This window comes from Battus philenor, unplaced genomic scaffold (assembly GCF_028537555.1).
Source record: "Battus philenor isolate CCGP_79_NKW_IND1 unplaced genomic scaffold, ilBatPhil1.0.hap1 SCAF_9, whole genome shotgun sequence".
Classification (NCBI taxonomy): domain Eukaryota; kingdom Metazoa; phylum Arthropoda; class Insecta; order Lepidoptera; family Papilionidae; genus Battus; species Battus philenor.
Window position 1 is genome coordinate 4,414,709 of NW_027181759.1, and position 25,287 is coordinate 4,439,995.

At 32.8% G+C, this 25,287-nt stretch overlaps 2 protein-coding genes across 2 annotated transcripts; one reads left to right on the forward strand and one right to left on the reverse strand.

The window, feature by feature from the left end:
- The first annotated feature begins 938 nt into the window (after positions 1–938).
- On the forward strand, positions 939–3,581 carry FucTB (alpha-(1,3)-fucosyltransferase 10). Its single transcript, XM_068775531.1, has 2 exons — positions 939–1,268; positions 1,667–3,581. Exon 2 carries the CDS (start codon positions 2,100–2,102, stop codon positions 3,414–3,416), a length of 1,317 nt encoding a protein of 438 aa, XP_068631632.1. The 5' UTR covers positions 939–1,268; positions 1,667–2,099; the 3' UTR covers positions 3,417–3,581.
- su(r) (dihydropyrimidine dehydrogenase su(r)) lies at positions 3,328–23,964 on the reverse strand. Its single transcript, XM_068775530.1, has 22 exons — positions 23,825–23,964; positions 20,787–20,897; positions 20,050–20,220; positions 19,354–19,515; positions 17,834–18,021; positions 16,941–17,067; positions 16,720–16,870; positions 15,494–15,663; positions 15,028–15,105; positions 14,578–14,710; positions 13,769–13,956; positions 12,946–13,152; positions 12,077–12,241; positions 10,833–10,985; positions 10,285–10,405; positions 9,002–9,085; positions 7,236–7,414; positions 6,466–6,642; positions 5,835–6,080; positions 4,879–4,943; positions 3,949–4,041; positions 3,328–3,587 (listed from the first exon to the last, which is right to left on the reverse strand). The coding sequence occupies exons 1-22, from the start codon at positions 23,861–23,863 to the stop codon at positions 3,497–3,499; spliced, it is 3,099 nt and encodes a 1,032-aa protein (XP_068631631.1). The 5' UTR covers positions 23,864–23,964; the 3' UTR covers positions 3,328–3,496.
- Positions 23,965–25,287: the final 1,323 nt, after the last annotated feature.

Below are 25,287 nucleotides of genomic sequence, written 5' to 3' on the forward strand. Positions count from 1 at the left end.
TTTCTAGTAAACAATTAAACTTATAATTGATTATTCGTTATAGGTAATAGCTCTCATAATTATACTTTTGCCGTTATTGATTCCGAGGCCTCATGGTCACATGTACTGCATATCAACTGGTCCAACACTGATAATATCATTATTATTCGTTGTATTGTATCTACGACAAGCAGTTCCGCTGTTTATGGAGAAAATGTACTTATTTTTCCAAATTTTATTTACTTTTGGAGCTTTTATTCAATGTTTCCTTTTAAATCTTAGTAGAGTTTGGTTATGGCTTATTTATGGTATATTTTATTTCACCCTGTTAACCGCATTATCACTGGATTTATTTTTAATTGCGAACGAAAGAGGATGTACATTTAGCTGCGCCTGAGTAATTTTATTATTCTATGTTTAGCAATTAATAATATCATTTAATAATTAAATCATGCAGTTCTTTTAAATATGTACAATTGCATGAATAAATGATTGATTACGCTGAGATATGTAATAAATGTATTTCTATATTACAAATTTGTGGTTTACTTTGTAATCAATATCTAAATTTCATTAATTATACCCAAGATTTTCTTGGCTATAAAACTTGAATAACGGTGGCCACTGGTTTTCTCTTCGGACAGTGTAATTTTGGAACGGAAATGTAGTGTTGCTTAATAAGAAAACTAAATTAGTACAGTTTAAGGTTAACAAAATGTTTTCAAAACCTCTTGTTTTCAATAGGTAAGGTTTGAATTATTGATACTGATTTACATTAAAAACATTTTCAGCATATCTTTTTTAAAATAATGTTCTGATAACATGTATGCCATTCCAGAGTTTTCGATAATTTATATACTATTTTAAAATATCTTGGTTACAGGCATTTTTAATCTTTGTCTTTCCGTCATCTTTTATTGTATTTCGCAATAGCTTTTTATCAGGAAAAGTCATTAATGTTTATTTTTAGGTTATATCAATGATACTTATGACACTACCCTTTGCGTTGGCCGAACCAGAAACGTTTCACTGCCTGGCTGCGGCTCCGACACTTATGTTATCCTTTATGTTCATCGTCCTGTATTTAGTGGACCAGGCTCAGGACGTAGCTGAGCAATTGTATTTAGTTTCAGAAATAATATTAAACATTATTGCAATATCTCACGCAGCCGCTGAACCTTCTCATACCGGCACGTACTATGGACTCTTTTATTTTCATCTTTTGATTGCACTTTGTTTTGACTATTTTTACGTTTTGCAAGAGCGTGGATGTTCGCTTTTTCCCAGTGGTAAATAAGTATATAATTAGTCAATAAATTATATCTTAAGATCGCTAGTATTATTCAATCGTTTGTATTTATTTTTAATGTAAAGAAAATCGTTAAAATTACAAATTTAACATTCTATGTTTACTGTTATAAAATGTATTTATTTAACAGTTATTCACCAAATATATGGCCCTTTTTAATCTCAAAGGTTTCTGTAACTTTAGGAACAATTTTTTGTAATGTTCCAATAAAAATTCTAAGAAATCTGATGTGATGTAAATGATAATTTCTCAGTTAAGAATTGTATTTAAGGAGGCTTCGGGTTAAATGATTAATAAAAGTTATTTAATCTATTTTCTATGTATCTAATATCTTCATATTTAATATAAAATTACTGAAGAGTCATGACATCTTTTTAGGGACTGGCACTTCTCCTAAGTATAATACCTTACATTGTGGAACCTGTTGACACTTGGTGTTGTTTGGCATCTGCTCCAACTCTTATGATTTCTCTACAACTTATGGTGCTATACATTGTTGATCAAGTGCAGCATGAGGCAGAATGTTATTATCTCCTTATACAAGTGATTGTTACAACTATAGCACTCTTACATCTGTTTGTTGTTGGAAAATCAGTTGGTGCCATCTATGGATTGCTCTATGTTGATTTATTGATTGCATATGTTATGGATTTGTATTATATACAGACTGAAAGAGGACTCAAATTTTAAGTTCATTTATTACACATAAAATGTAAATGCTTTGCAATGATAACAAGCAGGAAGTTGTTTATCATATTCAACTACATTCTATGCATAAGATATAAAGCGATGGTGTATAACAGTGTGTGAAATGTCCACCAAGAAGAGTATTAAAATAAAACATTATATTTTTAATATCATGAATTATATAGTGAAAACATGCTTCAGGATATTTTCAAGGATTTTAAAAATCACTTTGTTTGAACTATGTTGGATTACAGTGGTTACTATTAGTATATTTATTTTGTGGATATACAATAATGAAGCTGTGAGAGAAAATACTCAAAATCCAGTGATATTATGGTGGACGCCAAACTTCCCCGGGACCTCTGAGACTAGATATTGTCCAGATAATATAGAATGTGACATTTATAGTAACCGGAGTATTGAAGATTTGTACAATATTGATGGATACTTGTTTTATGGTAGTAATATTAATTTCGACGATTTGCCATTGCCCCGTATTTATAATAAAATCTGGGGGTTATATCATGAGGAATCTCCAAGAAATGTTGAAGAGTTGATGCATGAAGAAGTATTAAATCTTTTTAACTTCTCATCTACTTTTAGTCGTTTTAGTGATGTTCCATATCCTTTACAATACTTGCAATCGTTAGAAGATGTGACCAGCTTAAAGTACTTTGTGTCTACAGCAGAGAAAAATAAGTACTTGAAGGAGATATCGCCGGTCATATATATGCAGACAGATTGCGAAACGTCCACAGAAAGAGATGCGTATGTTAAAGAATTAATGAAATTCGTGAATATAGATTCCTATGGCGGCTGTTTAAATAATAAAGTAATGCCAACTAAATTCATTGAAGACTATTTAAATAATTTACACGATGACGAGATTTTGCGTTTCATTGCTAGGTATAAATTTGTAATTGCTATAGAAAATGGGGTATGTAATGATTACATTACAGAAAAATTATGGCGGGCAATCAAAATTGGTACAGTACCGATATATTTTGGTTCGCCTTTGGTCAGGGATTGGTTGCCGAATAACAAATCTGCTATTCTCTTAGAAGACTTTCCTTCGCCGGAAATAATGAGTAAACATATATCTTATTTATTGAATGATGATAACTTATACGAAACTTATCTAGAACATAAAATCAAAGGCCTGATAACAAATGAGGAACTTTTGAATGAAATTAAAAAGAGACCATATCAACTTGATACTTTAAAAACTGCAGAAAAATTTGAGTGTTTTGTGTGTAAAAAATTGCATGAAAATAGGAACGGTATATTGGTAGCTAATGTTGTAAATAAAAAACACTACAATTGTCCGAAACCAATATCTGCACTCGGCCTAAAAGTGAATCCATCAAATTCGTGGGCACACTCCTACGAGACTGCGAAAAATAGAGCAGCTTTAATATATAAAAAGGTGACAATGACATGACAGCAAATTATACAGATTTTTTACAATATTATTTAATATATTTTTACACTTTTTTTTTTTGCTTTATTTTGTTTACTCCTTCATTGGCATACTGAACTTAAAGGTGTAACAGGATGAATTTGGTATCCGAGTCCTCTTTTGATGACATGCGGGATCGTCTTTGGTACCATACTGTAAATAAAATACATTTGGTTATGTTTCCACCTTCAATACAAGTTCCATTTTTAAATAATATAATCAACTTCAACTGATATACAGGACCTGATTGCATCATGGCGTTTTAGTAATTACATTGAAAAAAAGTTGTTGTTTTCCAGTTACCAGAGGCTATAAATTCAGAACAAGATTTTTGAATTTTAGGATTGCAAAAATATAACACTTTCAAAAAATAGTGTCAAAGTAATATAAGCTTAGCATATCTTTTATATAGTGTGGAGACTTATAATTCTAGAAGAATGGTTATTTTAATGTCACAAAAATATAAAGAATAACAATAGAGTTTAAATTGTATAAAACAATTTTATTGACTTACGAAATGCAATCGATGATGGGGCATACAGACAGGCACAAAGTACAACCGGTGCAATCATCCGTGACATGCGGTATGTGAGTTTCTGGATCAAACCTGAATATGACAAGTAACTTTAAAATTTTACGCTGTGAGTGAAAACAGATTTATCAGAGACCAAGTCGGGGTGGGTACGACCACGAAGACTATGCGCATAGGGCATTTACAAGACGAATCGTGTATTAGTAATAAGGACAAATACGGTACAGAGTATTTAATATTACAAAACGTAGGGTAGTGCTATTTCGTTATGAGCTAAACATCAATTACCACAAAGTTACAAATTGCTAGTTTGACAGACGAAATAAGTTTATACACTAAATCAAACTTTTACGGTTGATAATTTATTTTATTTTCGTAACTTCGCAGCCTGGAATGTAAAAAGTATTTATAGTGCCCATATAATTGTGATCGATAAATCTTACTGTAATCCTATATGAGGGAAACGCTGCTTGTAGTAGTACAGGATATTGTATTAAAAATTGGTAAGTACCGCAATAATAAAGAAGGGACGTATCATTTAAAAGGCATAAACGTAAACAAAGGGTCATACCGTCTTTATTGATAATTGTTGAATCTATTGTTAGCTTTGTAAGGCTGTTACAATTTTATCCAAATCAGGGCTTAACTAACCAAAGGGCAATAAAATATGTGTGATTTAGGTAAAACGTCTTCATATTACGAAACTGATGAATCATCGTTGTCACTTAGCCACGCCCATTGACAAATCGGGTTTAAAATGGACAAAAGGCACATCTACTTTCTGAAGGGCTTACTTAATCTGGCTAATGTGAACATCGACAATTTACTATGATGTAATTATGCAACATATCAAGTCTGTGCGGTATTATCTATTGTTCTTTAATTAAATAAATTAGAAAAAATATTACGTACTCTATGGCTTGGTATCCAGAATCTGCACAAGCCATGTAACATTTTCCGCAATTAATGCACATGTCCTGAAAATAAATAAAATATGTTCATAGAACAATCATCTTAAATTAATTAGTTTACAAGAACTTAAAGCTATTTCTCATTTATAATCAATTGCAAACTTATAAAAATTGATCGTCAAATGTTGTGAAAACCATAAAACTCTAGAACGCCTTCAATCATTTGACGTCAATGATTCATTTGAGTCAAAAAAGAACCAGATGTAATAACACAAAAATTTTGTCTACCATAAGGCATTAAAATAAAAATATGTCTTTCAATGTACGAAATAAAAAACTTATATGTGGCTTTACTCATGTTGTTCTATATTTAGGCTCATTTACAATCAAAATCAAACTAGAACCAGTGTTCCAGACTCTCCCTGATCTAAGAAGATATTATTATTTAGAAATTGTATAACATATTAGTTATTATAAGCAACGACACATTATTATTAAGATATTAAATCAATAAATAAAGTAAACATTAATTTTATATATTGTTTTATTTTGTTTCTATTAGCTGTGACTGAGACAATAACCAGCTATTGTATAATAAAAAACTATCATCATTATGTACGGGAGTATATCATCTCCACTGCTGGACATAGTTCATCCAAATAGATTTCCAATAAGACTGACGGAAAGCGCTACAACCATCGTTTTCCGACGATGTCTGTCTGTCTACGTTGTGTAGAACCTTAAGGCTGTAGCGGCTATCTGTTTTGCGTGGTATATACAATCTGCCAGGCCATGTCGGTTACTTTTACTCGTTTACGGATCTCCTCATTTCCGATTCGATCAAAATAAATCTATGGCACAGCCCTTTCCATAGCTCGTTAAGTAACTGCGAGCTTACCAATGATGCCGGAAATTCAAGCTATAAATATAAAATATAAATAAAAATTTATAACTTACGTCGTCAATAAGTGCGACAACTTGTTTAGTGTTGTCCAGTTTCTTGTAAGGCCCAATCCTGGGCAAAGCTTCGCCTAGTATATCCTTTATTTTGGGAACCAGTGAGATGTCTTCCAATGAACCGTTGCTTGCGTTATATTTCAAGCAAGAATCATCGGAATCTCCATTCAACAGATCCGACTTTTGACGGATGGAATTCAGAATTTCTTCTCGTTTCTTTTTGTATGGTCCAAAGTTTGCTAATACCTGTCATAAACATTTAAAAAAAAATAATTTTATTTAAAATTCATCACATTGAACTAAAGTTAAAGTTGCTTCTGTAAATTTGTGTATCTAAATGGGATGTGATTGCCCACATGAATCTGTGTGTGTTTAACACAGATTCATGTGGGTAGTGTTGAGGTTGTAATACAGAAGTTTATGTTCCATTTAAGACTGAATAGCGACTATAACGAAATATTGTAAAAATAAATAAGACAACGGCACACGCCTAATAAAGTAAAAATTACGAATTGCAACAACAACGTCATGCATATTATGTCAAAAATTTTGCAAGAATTTTTATTATAAAATTTATATTGACGTAAAAAATATAGAACGTAGATTTTTAAGTTACGAATCAAATAAATACCTTGCCATTTTCGTTAGTCAGTGTCTGAACAATTTTTCCTTTTTGATGTTTTGGCGTGGGTGGAGATTGGCCAGTCCAGCCGTCAAGACCTAAAGACCGCAAATATAATAGCGCTTTAAGACCATGTATATAGTCTTCTACAACGGTGAAGTCTTGGTTCTGGACGGCACTGCAGATCTGCGTGAAGGATTTGAATTAAATATATATAAACCTTGCTTGCTGTCCTAATGACATTTTGAGATTTGGCGGGTATGAGGTGGCAGGGCGCTTCTTGTTACTATTACCTCCGTCACTATGCTGCGTCTATCGAGCATATATATAGCCCTCTCTTTTGCTCTTTGGGTGACCTTGAATCTTCTTATGAGACCCGTCGAAAGAAATTAAACAAAAATGGCTAGTTCATCAATGTAAATTTTAATTTACTTATTGAATGAAATAAATAAGTATCGAATGTACTTCTTGTCATATTTTTATAGCCAACTTATAAGTACATGAAAAATTTTACTCTGTGTCTACAGCTATCGACAATTGCCGGATGTTTTAGTCCTAGACACAGATTACAACAGATGTAGACAGATCGCGTCTTATCTTAAAACTAAGACGTCTCTTTAGATTCCCAACATAAATAGGTTAACTTTATACTTAATAACGCATTTAGAAGATCCTCTAGCTAGTACAAGCTAATTGAGAATTTATTACGGTTATAAAAACTGTCAAATTAGCACACACTTCCTCGTATATCTGTTATAAAAAACCTAGTCTGTACATACCTGAACAACGGGCGCACCGCATAAAATAAACTGAAGGGCAGAGTCGGCAGAATCAATGCCTCCAATACCCAAAATAGGGAATCCGGGAAGTTTGTTGGCAATAGCGGAGACGGCTCGAAGCCCCATAGGACGAGTTGCGTTACCCGAAACGCCGCCGTACGTTGTGGATTTTGAACGACCTGATGTTATTACTTATTATTGAACATCAATAGAACAAATAAATTAAATGAAATAGGTAAAAATGAAGTACAGAGTGTGGTCTTATCGCAAACGGCGACACTTTCATTCAACAATTGGAAGTCATACATACTGCTGTGATCAAAAAGTAAGGTGGAATTTCCATTTAAAATTCCCGGGCGTTAGAAACGCACCTAATTTATGTCCTAGGTTGGTAGGACTGTCTATAGTATTTGCCAAGCGTTTTTTTGTTCAAAGTTGAAATATCATTTGGCTCAGCTCAAACCATTTCGAAGAAAGTTTTGTCTTAAACGGTCTCATATCGTCGTGCTAAAAACGCTCAAGTTTTTGAAAATAAGCGTCAAGAACTTGACTCATTTCGTTCAGAATACTAGTGTATACCGCCGATTTGGGTCCGTGCTTCTTCTGGCTATTCAGCGAACTCAAAAAGCCTTCATTTTAACATGTTTGAGGAAAAAAATCCTATTATGTATATACTCGATATTATATTAAACATATCATGAAAATAACTCCTAAATATTAATACAATATATACGTACATATGTGCAGTCATAAACAGAAGTATTTGGTACATATCTACTTGTCATTGTAGTAAATAAAATACTACAAAGACAAGTAATTAAAGATAAAAAAATAGAGAATAATTGATATATCGTTACTACATACATTTTAGTGACGTTTTGACTTCTTTTTAGTTGTAAAATAATTCATTTGAAAATACAATTTGTATATATGTTCACGTAAATAATTATCCCAGAGCCAAAAGCCTAGAAACAGGCTTTACGTTCTAAAATTTACATTTTTTTTAAAAGGTTGGTGAAAAAGTTAGTTAACTTTATCTTCAAATACTCGAGAATATCTTCTGTGTAATAGGTTCATAAACATTTAAATAAAATTACGCGTAGATCTTCTATAGACAGTCTTACTTCAGAAGTTTGCAGTCTTAATTAAATTGAAAACATTTTTGTTTTGACACAAATATTGTATTTATAGTAAAATTGTCATTCTAGAAAACGTCATTACTTTAAAGAAAAGAGGAAAACATTCTGACAATTGTCGCGAATGAATTTAACCTCTCCAAAGAGGTTATAAATTTATAATTGTTGTAAATAAAACACACATTTTTGAAAACATTTTAGGATGAGATAATATTGTTCTAAACGATATCTTGCCAGTACTATTCTGTTTTAAGTAAAAAATAGCTATACTGTTACGAAACAGAAATCCTATTTTCTTTTATGTGACACTATTTGCCGCCAAAAGTAGAATATTTTAAAGATCGATTGTAGACCTCACTGTAGGTTATGCAATTTTATAAATTTACTTTTCAAACATTGCATTCCATTGATAAATTACTTTTTACTCGTAATAATATTCAAGTTGACAATAATGACAATACTGTTTCCCAAAAGACTGATGACAGGTATGCCGCCGTACCTAACATAACTATGGTATTAAATATTTCACTTCCAACACAACACAGTTCCGGAGAATCTTCTTATGCAGATTCTCCGGAATATAAATAGTCTAACAGCGTAACAATATTTAGTGAAGCATTATGAACTTACCAACAGCTGGCCAAGGCGTTGCATTGGCTGTGACGGACATCAGACCGGAGACTGTGTTTATCGCTGACACTCCACTAGCACCGCCTTTGTAAATGGAAATTTAAATCTTGTTAATTCTTTCAGCATAACAATGTGAATTTACATATGCACGCGTAGAAGAGATTTCCACTAGGGCATAAAGGTTCTAGAGTTGAGACCATCTCAGGTCCATAGCCAACTGATTGATACATTAAAGTAAGTTAAGTAAGTAAGGCTTAAGGTTTCTGGACTCCGAAGTCTGGAAGATCATGGAAGAGCAAGCGCAGCCCATTCAGAATGTGAACAGATGACCTTGTTAAAGTCGACGGAAGGCACTGGATGCAGTCAGCTTCCAACGGTCCTTTTGGAAATCTATGAGTTGGCAAAGTTGGTATTCCCAAAATTTTATGTGCTTGATTATACAATTAAAATAAATACTAGATGTGCTTGCGACTTCATTCCGCGTGGAATTTTACAAACAAATAATTAAGTTAATTTTCATTTTTTCGGTTTTAGAATTTTTCTAAAATAAATGTAGCATAAATTACTCCTTATTACATTAGCTGCCTGCCAGTATAAGTGCCGTCAAAATCGGTCCAGCCATTTTCAAGACTAGCCGGAACAAACAGACAGACAGACAATAATTTTATAAAAATGTAATTTTGGTATATATTCCACATATATATTTATATGCATTTGGTAAAAAACGGTTATTTTAATACTACAAACAGACAGTCCAATTTTATTTACTTGTATAGAAATGATAATAAGATAAAACATTTATAGGTTCAGAAGAATGGGAATCGTGACAAGAATATATCTGTATACATTTCAAAGTTTAGAGGAATATTTTACGAAAGTAAAGTTTTGTAAATCTCTATTAACGTGTGTAGTTTTGCGAGGCGCTTAAAATTAGTTAAGACCTTTTTGGGCTTTTGCATAACTTATTACAAAAATTGCTCTTCCTCACTTATTGATATAGTGCTAATTAAAAAAATAAAAGTCATCTGGTAAAGTGTAACGCAAACATATGCAAGACATATTGTTCAATACACAACATAAAATAAATAAATTATTTAGGTTTTAATTGTAATTTATTCGGTAAAATATTACGTAACTTTGGCAACACAGAAAGTAACTGCAACCCTGATAACCGTCACTTTTTCTTCCCTAATTTTGCTTTGTAACGCAATGCGTATCTTATTTTAACAAATATATATTAATTATTCAGTTAACAGTAGTTTTAATAAACACATATATCTCACCTTCATATGCAGCCATTGCGATAGACACAATGTCTGTGATATTGGGTGTCAGTTTGACGAAGAATGGGATTTTAATAGCTTTTCGTACCCACTGTGATATGCCCTTCACTAGAACCGGATCCTGGAAATCGAAGAAAAGAATTTATAAGGATACTAAACATTGAAAGAGTGGAAATATTTCGTATGAATATTAGATAATGTTATGATAACATATAAAAAGCATTTTTAAAATTAGAATTACTTCTTACATATAAAAATTATTTTTTTCTATCTGTCCTTCTACACTTTATACTACCACTGATTATTAGCCAGTCGCATTCCAATAGAAAAAATTAATTAATGTAATATATTTCAGAGATATGATCACTTTTTACTGTCAGATGCTCTCTCCTATGGAACAATCTTTTTGAAGTTTTACACCTATAACCAATCTCTGTTTAGATTTAATAGTATTTAAAACTTTATTAGTGAATTGTATGTTTTTACGTTTATACAATATGTATGATTTCTTAATAGGAAGTCAAGACTATGACAAAGGGTAAATTCACCTGTCCGCATGCTAGCCCCATACCGGACTCCCCCATTCCGTGGGGACAAGACAAGTTCAGTTCCAGAGCGTCAGAGCCGGCCGCTTCTGCTTTTCGAGCCAATTCAGTCCAATCCTCTTCATTGTACGAACACATTATTGAAGCAATAACTACCTGTTCGTAAGAAATATCAAGTTTTAATTGTTACAGTCTAAATTATTTATTAAATTATGTATGATTTTTTACTAGAGCTACATTGATGAGAAATGTTAAAGCTTTGAAAATTGACATTATTTCAGAAAACAATTAGTAAATCTTTAAATTGCCAATTAAAAATTAAGGTAATAAAAATCCAACTTTGTTTTCTTTTATCTATTCGTGTAATAGTGAAGGTAATAATCCACTATGATCACCTATAATGACAGAAGAACTCAATTAGATAAAAACTAGAATAAAATTGAACTTCACCTTAAACCTACGATTGTTCTAGCCTTTAACAAAGACTGTTTCTTCCAAAAATATCTCTAATATTAAAACAATTCATCCCAAAGCTTTATTGACTATTTGCTTTGTTTTAAAAAGCTTTTTAAATTAATGACATAATTATTTATTTATTAATGTACACTAGCAGTACATTAAAATTGATGTATAAATAATGGTTCTTTTATGCGTTCCTTTATAGATGACACAACATTAAAAGTTTATTATATACAACACTATAGAAATAATGATTAGTCATAAAATAAAATGAAATTGAATAAAAGAGTGATCGCACGTAAGAAGAAACATTTCTTTGGACTTTAGACATCAAAAGAGTTCTTAATTTAAAAATGTTTCCACCGACGCGCAATATTCCTTAAAACTGTATGTTTAAAATTTTTCATCAAACATCTGTTATGGATAAAGTCAATTATTAAGATGATTTCTAAAGAGTGTAAGAGCTGCGAAAGATATCGAGATATAACACAAAGACATAACACGAAAGTGTATAGTAATATATAGAAACTAATTAATTAATTTTGATTCTTCAGGAATATTGTCACTTAAAGAATGAGAAAGAAAAACAAGATGTAATAACTTATGGTTAGAAACTTAGATACCTTTCATCGTAACGCGCCGTAAGGTTAAGAAAACGTGCCTTGAACAAGAGATCTAAGTCCGACAAATGTATTGAAGTGAGAATTCATATATTTATCGTATACCAAAACTATTCAAAATCATTTTTTACGATTTTGTCTTTATATCTTTATATGGACTGTACTTACTTTGTCGGGGAAGTCCCTCTTCAATTCGGCAATACTCTGACACCAATAGGCCTCGCACTTTTCCGAGATCAATTCGATGTTAAGAAAAGATCCTTGTCCTGGGCCATAGTTCTCTCCCGAAGTGACGCCGCGGACAATACGCGGTGATACGTTAGTGACTAAATCCTAGAGAAATATGTATGACATTGTTTTATGTTTTACGGAAATATCTTCATATATACATGCTTCGGTGGAAGTAGGTACGAGGGGTATAAAAGTAAAACTTTATTAAGGTAGAAATGAATCTTGTCCGTGAAAATGTACGCCATTGCAAGGAGGCTTTACGTAATAGTTACATAGAATGCAACATGAAGTTGCGTCTCTATGATGGCATGAGAAAATTTTTAAGTTAACTAAGCTCTAGTATACAGGGTGGTCAATTATATGTGTCAAAACTTATGATGTATATATTGTTCGTATGCTGCCAATTAATAGTACTAATAGTATGCCCTTATAATTATGGTACACCCTATCCAAAACCAAATGACTTCAGAAATATAAATAACGTAATAATAGTATAGTAAGAAACAGCGATTAATGCATATTAAAATTAATTATTTATTACTATGTATGTAGACTTTGTACTGCTAAACGTTATAGGCTTGTCGTATACTGAGAAAAAAAAATTACGTAGCATGTTTCAAAGTGATCGCTTTATACAGGTTGATTGGAAATGCTCGTAGGTGTGAAAAGCCTTTTGCTGTCAAATAAACTATACACTCAACCTCCTTAAAAATTTTTCCTCTATAATTGCCAATTTGTATAAATTTTAATTTATTTTTTAAGAAACCATTAAGATTTTACAATTTTTTAAAGAAATAGTCATCTACCTTATCGAGTCCGAATGTTTTAGTAACCGCAAAGCCCCATCCTTGTTGGAAGGCGCGTCGGATCATAGCAGAGCTTGTTGTTGGCGGAGCGCTTGCTAAGCCGAAAGGATTTTCAAATCTAATCCCACAAACCTCCACAGATAAATCCACATCGTCGATCGGACAGTGGAATTTTGGCAATTCAACTGGTGAATTGAAGGGTAATCCCTGGAATATTTAAACAAAATCGTAAAAACCATCAAATTTTTTTTTTATTTATAGAACATGGGCGTGAAAAAAGAAAAGATGTACGACTTTTTACTTAGATCAATAAACAAGACAATTACACAAAATCTATATTTACTACATTACTCGTGTATAAAAATTAATACTTACTTTATTTTACATCAATATCATATCTATTTTGTACGAATTTATAGAAGTGAACACTAGATGGGTTAAAAAACAAAATAAGAACTAATTTACATTATGATTATATGTAAATTAAACTTTATGGATAGAAGTTCTGTGGTCCTTAATTTGAGGTATTTTGTAATAAAAACCATCACTTATTATTAGAAAGGAAAACAAATGTAACATTATCTGTGAGTGTTTTTAAAACTTTGTTTCATCGTGACCATATCAGTCGTTAGACGCTCACTGCAAAGCATAGTCCTCTCCAAAGATCATCACAGTCACCAGGTTTGCGTTGCCAGCATTCTGCTACTTCCGGCAGACTTAACTATATCGTTGATCCACCTAGTGGGAGGGGTATCCTCGTGGCATCGTCTAGTTCGAGGTTGCCACTCACTTTTTGGTACACAGCCATCGTATATTTACTTACCTGTAAATAACAATGCATGTACCAGGCAGCAGTTTTTCCATCGTTCACCGATTCAACAGTAGTTTCAGCAACGCCAGCTAAATCGCCTCCAATGAACACTTTAGGATTATTTGTACTTTGCATCGTGGTACTGTCGAGATCAGGCAAACCCCATCGGTTTAGTTTCACGCTTGACATTGCAGCTTTTACTAATAAAAAATAATTACAGTTATTAATTATACTAGTGTCAAAACTGCTGTACCAGTAGTTGTAAGGGGACCGAGGAAAAAAATAATATGAGCGCCGCGAGCGTTCACAGCGGACTGATGGAACGCAGCTGCCAATATTCCCCACTTCCTACCGCGCGCAAACCTAAGGCGCGGTATAGCGGTTTTGGTAGCACTATATTTCAACTGAAAATAATTCTGTTACTCGAAACTAGCTAGTATATATGTACAATGTGATTGGTTACAAATGTAAAAGTTTTAAAAGAGTACAACCTGTATAATGTTCATCTTTTTGAAATATGTTACATTAATTATTTTTTTTATTTGAATGCGACAGGCCAGTTACGTCTAGCAGTACAAAGTCTCCAACGACAGATAGTAAACAATAATTTATTTTAATATGCAATAATTCGAATTTTGAAAAATATTTTTTAATGCTATATTATCATTACATTATTTATTATTTAAAGTCGTTGATTTTTGGATAGGGTATACAATAGATTAATTGAAAGCAAATAAGTTATATATTTACAGCTTCAAAGCTTTTACATCAACAACTAATCATCCTGTATATAGAATGAAAGTAGGATAAAGTAACTTTACCATCGGTGTCGTATAATCCAGATCCAAACGCTGAAATGATGAAGTTTGCTTTCAATTGTATCACTTGATCTGTGTCCTCAATCCAGTCGCCATTTTCCAGTTGTTCGGTGCGACACATTTTTAAACCTGCAATCTGTAAAAAGTATTTACCGATCTACCCACTGCAAATGAAGGGCGTCTTCTTATTATCTAAGCTTACAACGTTAGTACAAAACTCACTAAATCTACGCACATGTTAAGTTAATCCATGAAAAGGGCTTGTAAACATTTAGCTGCCTTAATATAACAGACATAAACCAATAATCGGTAAAGATATTTATTGTTTTAATATATAAACTTTTTTAATTTGATTTGCGCAAATATGTAAGATGTCTACGTAGCATAGATTAGCCTGTCTCAATATCACAACGTTAAAACGATAATAGTAAAATTATTAGAAAATTCACTCACTTTTCCATCTTTTACTATTACTTCTTGTGGTGACATGAAAGGCATAAATTCACATTTCTCTTCTTTTGCCAAGTCGACCTGTGAAATATTATCAAGATAAATATCAAACAATATTCATGAACAACAATAAGTGTGATTATTTGGTGCAAAAATCGTATTCTTCCATTTTTCATGTAGCCATTCAAAAAAGTTTGCATTTATGGAACGGTGGTGTGTTAAAATTTATATTCCATGTTTAAATATACCTTCAAATTTTTATACTGATATTATGAAAGGCGTGTCTTGTGAAAATTGGTTGAGACGCATGAAAAGGACGTTAGTTGCATGTTGGAGAGGTTGTGTTTAAAAAACATTTAATAGTAATAATCTTTAGGAGACCGATTCTTTAAAATTTTTAATGAAGATCACAAATACTTCATAGAGAAGTTAAAACATTATTTTTTTTTCTTAAATACAATTAATTTACCTCTTCCGGCACAGCCCGTATGTTACTGAAGCCTTTTCTAAAAGCGACAAAGACTCTGCGCGCACCGCAACGTAGTGCCGATGTAGCACAGTCGAAAGCTGTGTCGCCTGCTCCCAATACAACCACCACACCGTGCAACTGCGGCAAAGTAGACTTGCACGCACACATACCTGTCACAATAGACACACACGTTAAATATGAAGATATAAAATCAGGGTTCCGAGTGTCTCGAGGTAGGTTTGTCCAACCAAGCTGTCGCACGAAACAACGACTGAAAACGTTACATAGGTATTATGGGACAGAGATAGTGTTCTACGAAGCCGAAATTAGCCGATTGTCTCTTTCCAAATGTCGATGTGTAATATTTATAACCGGGTACTGAAGAACTGTGTATAACATTTGCCAAGCGCCTGTTTGTCAAAAGTTGGAATAACATTTGGCTCAACTTAAACCATTTTGAAGGTATTTTTTGTATCTCAAGCGTGTGATCCAAAATCGTTTAATTTTCTTTTTTTTTTGGATAAACCATCAATAACTAGTCTCGTATTTTGTCGCAACGACAGGATTTGCTTAATTTGGCTCCGTGTTACTTCTGCCTATTCAGCAAACTTACAAGGCCAATGCGGGGACGCCGTATTGACACAACTGAGGAGATAAAAACCAATTCGAAGAGAGCTATAATATACATTAATAAAATTCATCTTACTCTTTGATCTTTGTATTATATAGGATATTTTCGACTATGTACAGTGAGTACTGGTTTGTAATTAGATTAAACCTTTGAAATATACAGAGGGATCCCAAATATTAATATCACGCCGAAGTCAAGTGACAATAATCTTTTAATGTCAATGGCCAACATTAAATTGTAATTAATAAATTAAGGGTCACCTGTACATCTTTAACGTGTTCGAACATCGATCCTTATATCAGGGACTATGACTTGAAATTTCGTAAAGAATATCTCTTTCGCTAAGCAGAGGTCTGCTAAGGATAGATTTTACGAAATTCTACCCAAAAGGGGGGTTGAGTAAATAGATATACATGATGTTTTATTTTTAATTTTTTGTACATAAGGATATTATTTTTATCTTATTCGGAAAATATTTTTTAATTTTCCTTTCAATGTTTTTGAAATTAATTTTAAGTTTTATGTCATCGTGTAACTAGTTTAGTAGAAACGTAACCATGTATTTCTTCGTACGACGTTGTTTGCGTTTACGTACCTTTCTTACTTCCTTTGGATACTAATGGCAAAAAGTCTTTACTCGTGTAGAATCCCATTTCTTGCGTAAGACCTTTAAAGATAGGAATACTGGTGGGCTCAGGGAGACCGATGCCAAGAAACACAGCTTCGTGTCCATCTCGCAGAAGTCCCTGTAATTGTAACAAACTAATAACGCTGTCTTTCAAGCATTTAATAATGATTTTAATAAAAAACACATACGTCAACAGTAATATCGTTCGTTGCGAGCTTTCTTCCTGTTTCGAACTTCACGCCCAAGTCTTTTACAAGACTTATTTCAAACTGCACCACGTCATACGGCAATCGATATTGTGGAATCTCGGATGAACTAGTAAATTAAAAATGCGTTAATATTTATAAATATTTCTAGGTTAAAGTAACAAAATAAAATAAATAAGTAAAAAAAACTAAGAACCGTATTCACATTACATTATTCACGTACACACTCTTGTTAAAAATTTTGGTTTTTTGTAACACCAAACTCTAAGAGACCTTTGCTGGGTTGCAATATAAATACAGGTGTACCATACATTAATTCACAGCAAATGAGCTATACATTCACACATTCAAAGTTTTTACACCTATAAATAATCGTAGACGTACACCCTATCTACAAGCAATGGTTTCAGAAATAATAAAAAACATTATGAAATTATAGTAAGAAAAATTCAAAATACGGATTACATCTTAAAATGTTTTATTGTTTATTGAGTCAGTGCAGGCTTTGTACTGCAAGAAGTTATTGCCCTACCGCATTCCAAAAATAATTAATGTTACATATTTTAGAGTGGTCATTTTATATAGAGTAATTGAAAATAGGTCTTTGAAAATTATCACTTAAGGGTTCTCAAAATCAGCCCAAAAGCTGCTTCTCAAAATCAGCCCATATGTAATGATGACACTAATATTACTGACAGCGTTCGAATTTAAATATTCTTTCGAATTTGAATTCGAATGCGCAAAAAATATTTAAAACAAAGTATTGTGGTCTTAGTGGCCAGTAACAATAAGCGTTCTTACTTAAACGTTACATTTTTAAGTTTTTACCTATAACTAATAATTCTGTATAATAATTTAGATAATACTTTTATTACCTTAGTCCACCAAGATATTTTTCTTTCTCATAAATTGTTATATCCTTATACCCCAATCTTGCCAGGAAACATGCGCAGCTTATACTTGCAGGACCTCCGCCTATCAATGCAATTTTTTGGGAACCCCCTCTAGGAAGAGGTTTAGTTTTGGGATCCAAAGTTTGGCGAATGCCCATTCGCATGAAAATCTGTAAGATTGAAAAATAAAATAGATTAATTATGAGTAAAAACTTATTGGTATTTATTATTAGTCATTAAACGGTTTCTTAAAGAATTTTTTTTAAATTGCTTACGTACTTAATTTTGTACTTAAAATCATTTATTGTAGTATCTAGTTTACGTCAAAAGAAATATTCCAAAAGAAACCTATTTGATAGAAACAAATATTAAATTGAGCTCACATACTAAAAATAAGCTATGAAGTTGAAAAGAGTCTTAATCTAAAAAGAATTCACAACAATTTCAGAGAGATTATTGTTTGTGATCTCTTTTGCAAACGACTTTCGCTTAGAAAACACTATAGTAGAATTTTTTTTACTAAGTGTTAGCCCAGTGGTAATTAGTGGTAGAGTACTAAGGCTTGCGATTGTAGGTCGCGGGTACTATACCCTGAATACAATCTTATATAATTCTCACTGTGCATTAATAATATAGGATTGCCACAGCCAGCAGACACATTTCCACTGCATCACACTGCAATCGATAATTCCAAGCGTGGCAATTACGGCATGCCTCCATAGATATCTTTGGGGGAGTCCTTACAATAGGCGTCTGTGGCCTGAATCGATGAAACTTCGAAAAGACATAATAGCGGAAATTACGTACTTTAAAAAAAACTATCTACAAATGTTGCTATAGTATGTTAACATTACCTAGTATATAGAGTGATAGGAAATAGGTATAAGATCTTTAAACGATTGAATGCATAGCCCGTTTGCTATGAATTAATGGTACATCCTATCCAAAAATCCATGCTTTCAGAAATGAAAAAGTAGTGATAATGTAGTAAAAAAAATCAAAATAGGATTACTACAAATTAAAAATAATTATTGCATGCTATTACGTAAGCGCTACATTACATTTATTTCTATATACATCGGGCGAAGGAGAGCGCTCTACATCACTTCACGACTGGTGATTGGCTGACGATTTCTATTCGTTAAACATTGTTTCAAAATTTGAAATCGTTATAAAAATGGGCTAAGCTTGAAGAATAAACACATTTCTATTTCGGGCTTCGTGCTGTTTTTACCTCCAAGAACTAAGGGCCCCAGGAAGATTCCCACGTTTGGTACCCGCAGAATTTGTACTACCAAAAATTATTAGGCTGTCGCCTGTTGTGCTTTGGAATGTCCAAAATAAAAAATGAAACTAATACAGGTTGCTGGAAAATAGGTGTAAAATCTTTAAAGTGTTATGTTGAAAATAAGACATTCACGCCTTTCACCCTTTTACACCTACAATCATTCATCTTGTGTAAAAATCGCGTGTGTGTAGAGGAAATAAGAAAATGCTCTAACATCAACAGCGAAATGTTGCAAACCGCCGATATTGATGGCGCCTTCTTCGCTTGCGTGCAGGTTACAGCCGCCGACACAGAGGTCGCTAGTGGGACACACCATTCCACACGTCAATCCTAATGGATTATCAGATAAAATAGCTTTTGCGGCACCGTAGTAGTTCTGGAAATAAATCAAAACATATGATTACAAAACGTAATTTTGCAAGCAAACGGTTAATTTTAATTTCTGGGTTATTGTCGTTTTTAAAACAATATAATTACTAACTGCCAGACATCTTTTTTTTTCTAAAAACCGTCGCGAGGAAACAATAAAGTTTAGAGAGCGAGGAAATTTATTTGCAAAAGCGTAATTCTATGAATAATAATAATAATCACAGTTTAGTTTATTTTTCATTTTGTTTCTCATTTCTTATTCAATCTCGTAGATAAATCCCAAGCATAGTTCTCTTTAAGACACATCGAGAGACTGAGCTTTCTAATGAGACTTGACGTGGCTACAGAGTATTGATATTTTCTAAGAATTAAGCATCTTCTACATTTTTTATCGATGAGGCGACGATTTAATCAAAGCCGTGGGAAGTCCTGCAAATAGGTAGCGCAAGGCCGGTCACCGAGGCGATTTTCATGGAAGCCTATGTCTTGCAGTAGGCGTCTATCGGCTGATGATAATGGTGATTTCAATTGAGCTTCTAACCCTGTTTGCAATGCTGGTGATGAAGCTCTTGACGTCAATCTGCGTGGGACAAGACTTCTGGCACGGTGCGTCTGCGCACTTGAGACATCGTGCAGCTTCACGAAGGGCTCCGCGTTCCGAGAGCGTCGTGTGTTTGATGTCTTCGAAGTTTTTCTCCAGTGAGGGGCATGTCTGGAAGCGTTAATTTTTTTTGTTATATTCTATACAAGTTGATTGATTATAGGTGTAAAAACTTTAAAGGTGTTAATGTGAACTATACATATATTTCTATTCTCAATCCTTCGATCGCCGAGTACTCTTCGCTACCATTCAAAGTCACACTTAATTATACTTTACGCTCACACGTGTACAGTCTTCTACCTTCATGCGAATGTCATCGTTCAACTGAAATACGATCGGGCCAGTAAGCTTTATTAAGTACGCGGATCTTTCAGTTCCACGAACTGAGTTCGGATGAAACTGCAAAATCCCTCTGGACTAGCAGCAACGACTTCAACAAAAACAATATCGCCGAGACGGGACACGGCGCCGAGATACCTCGCCACAATAAATGGCGTGCCATTCGATATGCCGCGCGACTACCCAACCCTTTATTATATTATTCCCCGCGTGTAGAAAGAGCCATGTAATTTTGTCAATACAAGCATACAAGAATATGCGGTTTTTTGACATGTCAGTGTTTCATTTCAGTAGGAATAGACGATATTTCTTTCTCCTATATGATAATTATCACTCACCGTGCATTTTCTATCGGCGTTGCGTTTCCAATGCTGCTTGTTCTTTTTGGTCTCAGCTGAAGGGACAAAGTTGGTGTACGGCTTCACAGTTGGATTGAGCTTCAATAAGTTCTATAACAAAAAGCCAACAAGACGATTGTTTTGGCAACGGTCGAAACTTGGGGGTAAGTAAGCGGCCAATATGAAGGTTCAAGTGGCAGCTACAATAATAATCATTTTATTTGCACTGAATCTCTAGTTACAAATGGTGATAACTTGGCCATAGACTATAGAACAGATGTCGACACCACGGATCGCCAAGCGCAACGTAGGACATCCATTCATCTTATTGGAAATCTATGGAAGAGTCCTTGGTCCAGTAGTGGATATCCTACGCCAGAAATGATGATGATGATGAAAATAAAAATCTTTAGATTAAGTAATTCTTCCCAAGTGTTATGAGAATTTGAGAGTACTGTTTGTTAACAAGTTCAAGTCCTCTAATGCGCCGGCATATATATTGTATAACTTGATGTGCGTGATATTTGCATTCTATCCACATTAGTTTGATACAGATTATATTAGGGGAACCAGAAAGTAATGTGGTTTCTGTCGATAAATTTTACAAAAAAAAACGATTGATTTTTACCGTACCGGCATTGAAAATTTTTAAACTAGATGGCAAAAGGTTGTTGATAACGATCGTGAATATACTGTTGATTAGAAATAAAAACTTGTTAAACTAACTTAAGAAAGCGACATTACTTTCCGGTGCCTTTAATATAATCTGTCATATAACACAGAGGTCTATGAGGCATATAAAAATCTACTTATTTAGAAGATCTAGATTAATTACGGTAAAGAGCCCTTAGCTACCTTAAACCCAGGAAACTGTTAATACGAACAGGCAAACAACATTAGTCATTGTAGTGGCAGTGGGCGGGGCATATTACTCGTACAACCGCAGACAGAAAAGTTCGACTGGTGACCACGTCTCGGTAAACATGGCTACGGTAGTAGTGTCATGACGAAGGTAACTTTTACATCCAATGCATTACTTATTTACCCAAGTATTGACAAAAAAAGCGATTTTAACTCTACGAATTTGTACTTCTTTATTATTATACTAGCTGATCCCGCAAACGTTGTTTTGCAAAAAATATATTTTTATTTTTCAATTTAAAAATAAGGGTTGATCGTAGAGGGGTGAAAATTTAGGATTGTATGTATTTTTGTATGTTGTATCATAAACAAATAAAAACAAAAAAATTCGTCAAAAAAATAAAAAAAAAATTTCCAAGGGTGTACAACCCTTATTACTTAGGGGTATGAAAAATAGATAGTAGCCGATTCTCAGACCTACTAAATACGCATATAAAATTTGGTAAAAATCGTGCAAGCCGTTTCAGAGGAGTTCAAGTTCGAACACCGTGACACGAGAATTTTATATATTAGATTGTCTGTGGTAATCATTTAGAATCTTCTATTTTTTATTGTTTCATTTGCCCCTATAGATGAACCGACGACTTAGTCCAGGTCACGGGAAGTCTTTGTTCCTTTGCAATTGGGCTGTTATAATATCTACTAGGTGCCTAGTTTTCTGCCATATATTGTGAAAAGTATTTTTTTTCGCAAGCACAGCTTCATATAACAAATTTAAAAAGTTTAGTACCCAAAAACTTTTTAGCATTCTTACAAGTTATTTTTGCTTTCGGATTTTTAGGCGATTGTAAGGCCTGAAATGAATTGCTCTACTATTGTAGTAAATATTCTAAAAAACACATAAAGAAAACGTCTGAACTCGTGGTGGGCTATTCTCAGATCCGACTATGTTGGCGACCTTAAAGAATGCTCTCTTTCTTACAGCGGAGTTGAATTTTAGTTTATTTTCTAACAAATTGGACTCTTAGCATTCTTTTCAAGACGTATACAATGGATTACAGTAAATTATCATAAGTGGGTAATGTAATGAATAAACATATTATTGTAACAATTACATCATTGTTTTCATAACATTCGAAAATAAATTTATTTTTTAATTTATCTGATCACAGATATTAGGGTCCTTTGACGTTAGCAATAAGTACAGTTATCTTTATTCAATATTTACTTGTTACTACGGCTTATCCATTTGTCAGATAAATTGAGATATTCAAATGAAATAATGCAATAGGTTATCAAGGCTAACATGTTACTTTTTTAATGTAAACATTCTGTTTTCGAACGTGCTTGTCAAATAAATATATAATTTATAGTTATAGATTTTCACACTAAATAAAAATCTATGATAAATACATGTATTACAATGAATTTGACATAAATTGACATAACCTACAAAATCATATTACATATATATAAAATTATACGCGTTTAGCGTTATTGTGAGTTGTGAACAACAACCCGTGCACGTATTTGCAAAATCAGACCAAATGCAACGATAATAACATTACTGGCAACATTGGAATTCAAATCCACGTTCGAATGATTTAAAAACAAAGTATTGTCATCGTAGTGAGTAGCAATAACAAGCGTTCTTACGCAAATGCTATAAAACCTTGACTAAACAATCTTGAATTTTTGACCTACTTATTAATTGCCAATGACGCTGTTATTGAATAAAAATATGTTTTTTTTACTTAATATTCTGTCATGTTATATTTGATTTAAAATTATTTATAAAGTTTATTTATTTCTAATTTTATTCCAGATAAAAAATAATCGGCCAAATAAATAATAGTTATTTTTATTATAATATTAGACTATAATATTATTATATAGGTAATATTTAATATTAAGTTATTATAAATAAAATTAAAGAAAACTTCGTAGATTTGTAGAATAAATCACTTATTTATAAATATACCTATTGTTTTTTTCTATAAATCACTACTCTTGTATTGACAAATGTCAAAAGGTATGTTCTCTTTGTTCCGCTAACGACAAGCTTATTAAAGATACGCAGAGAAATACATTACCTAATGAGTATCAAGGTCGGTCGACGAACGGGGTCTCGTATTATAAAACAATGTGAATTATTTTGTTTTAAAAATTAATCTTACCTCAATGTCTGGTAACTCTTGACTTAACACTTTCGCCATGTTGCAAATTGAACTTTGTTAAAACAATTATAAAATATATTTTGCAATTTGGTACAGTGGACTGCTCACTGGCAGCGCCAAAGCATCGACTGATCGTACAACCGATACATAAATGTTATCTTTGTAGACCATTTAAAATTGTTCTCTTAACGTGTTTCTAGATATAAAGTAACAATAAATTCTGCGCACAAATTCCGAAGCTTTACGCGTGGTAAAACGTCACAATTTTGTTTATATAAACAAGACGAAAATAGCAATTTAATTATGATTACATTAACACTGTTTTTTATTGAAGCTAATGTATTAGCTATACAGGGTGATTTGTTATAAGTGTAAAAGTTTTAAAGGGGTGAATAGCTCAGCTCAGCTTTTAGACCTATATCTAATCACCGTGTATAAAGTGATCAATGTGAAATATGTTACATTATTTTTTTTTACTATACTGTGACAAATTTTGGAAACGCTTTTTCTTACTTTATTACAGGGGTCCAAACTTCCTGACAGTTCGTGCTATATCTTACAATTTGTAATTATTTTAAACAACAATGAATTTGGTATTTAAAAGGTATGCAAAAATGGTTAAATTTTTTTTTCTGAAATATCTACTAAAAACATATTAAATAAAACAAAAGATATATGCATTGAATTTAATATTAAAAATTTAAAACGTCTTCTTTATTTTCTCGTGCTCTCTTGTGGTCAAGTACATTTATTGAGTCACTATATAGATATAATAGTTTTTTTTTAATAACGTATATTAACATGTAGCAAATGAACTATCGTCCTTTCAGCTCGTAACCGCTCACTGCAAGGCCTCCCCCAAATACATCTACAGGGGGGGATATCATAACAGCCACGCTTGGCAGACGGGTTGACGATCGCAGTGTAAAATTATGGTACGCAAAGTACCCTACTGTTCAGAAGAGTAAGTGAAAATATTCAGCGAAATTACAAAGTGCAGCAATGTAATGTTACATAAAAAAGTTGTATAAAATAATTTGTATCTTACCTGTTGAAATCGTTGGTCCTAGATAACTTCCAGATAATTAGTTAATGAGGCGTTTTAGTATAATTGAATAAAAACATGGAAATTTTTTATTAATGAAATCATTAGGGAATAAATGGATCCGAAAATGTCATTAGCGGAGGAGATATATAATTTTAGGATTTATCTTTGAAACGATTAGAGACATAGAGCTAGGGATACAATAGATCGGGCACCCCTGAAAACTTTATTCTTTTAGCGTTCAACCACAAAATTTCAACAAAAAACAGCTGATCGTTGAAATGGCGATCGCAGTAGCAATGTGCAGGGTACGTTGCTGCAGATTCTCTGGAAATTTGTTTATGTGCATTGGCAATCTTATATAGAGTGTGAATTAAATAAGATTGTATCTCGGGAATCAAACCCGTGACCACTGTTC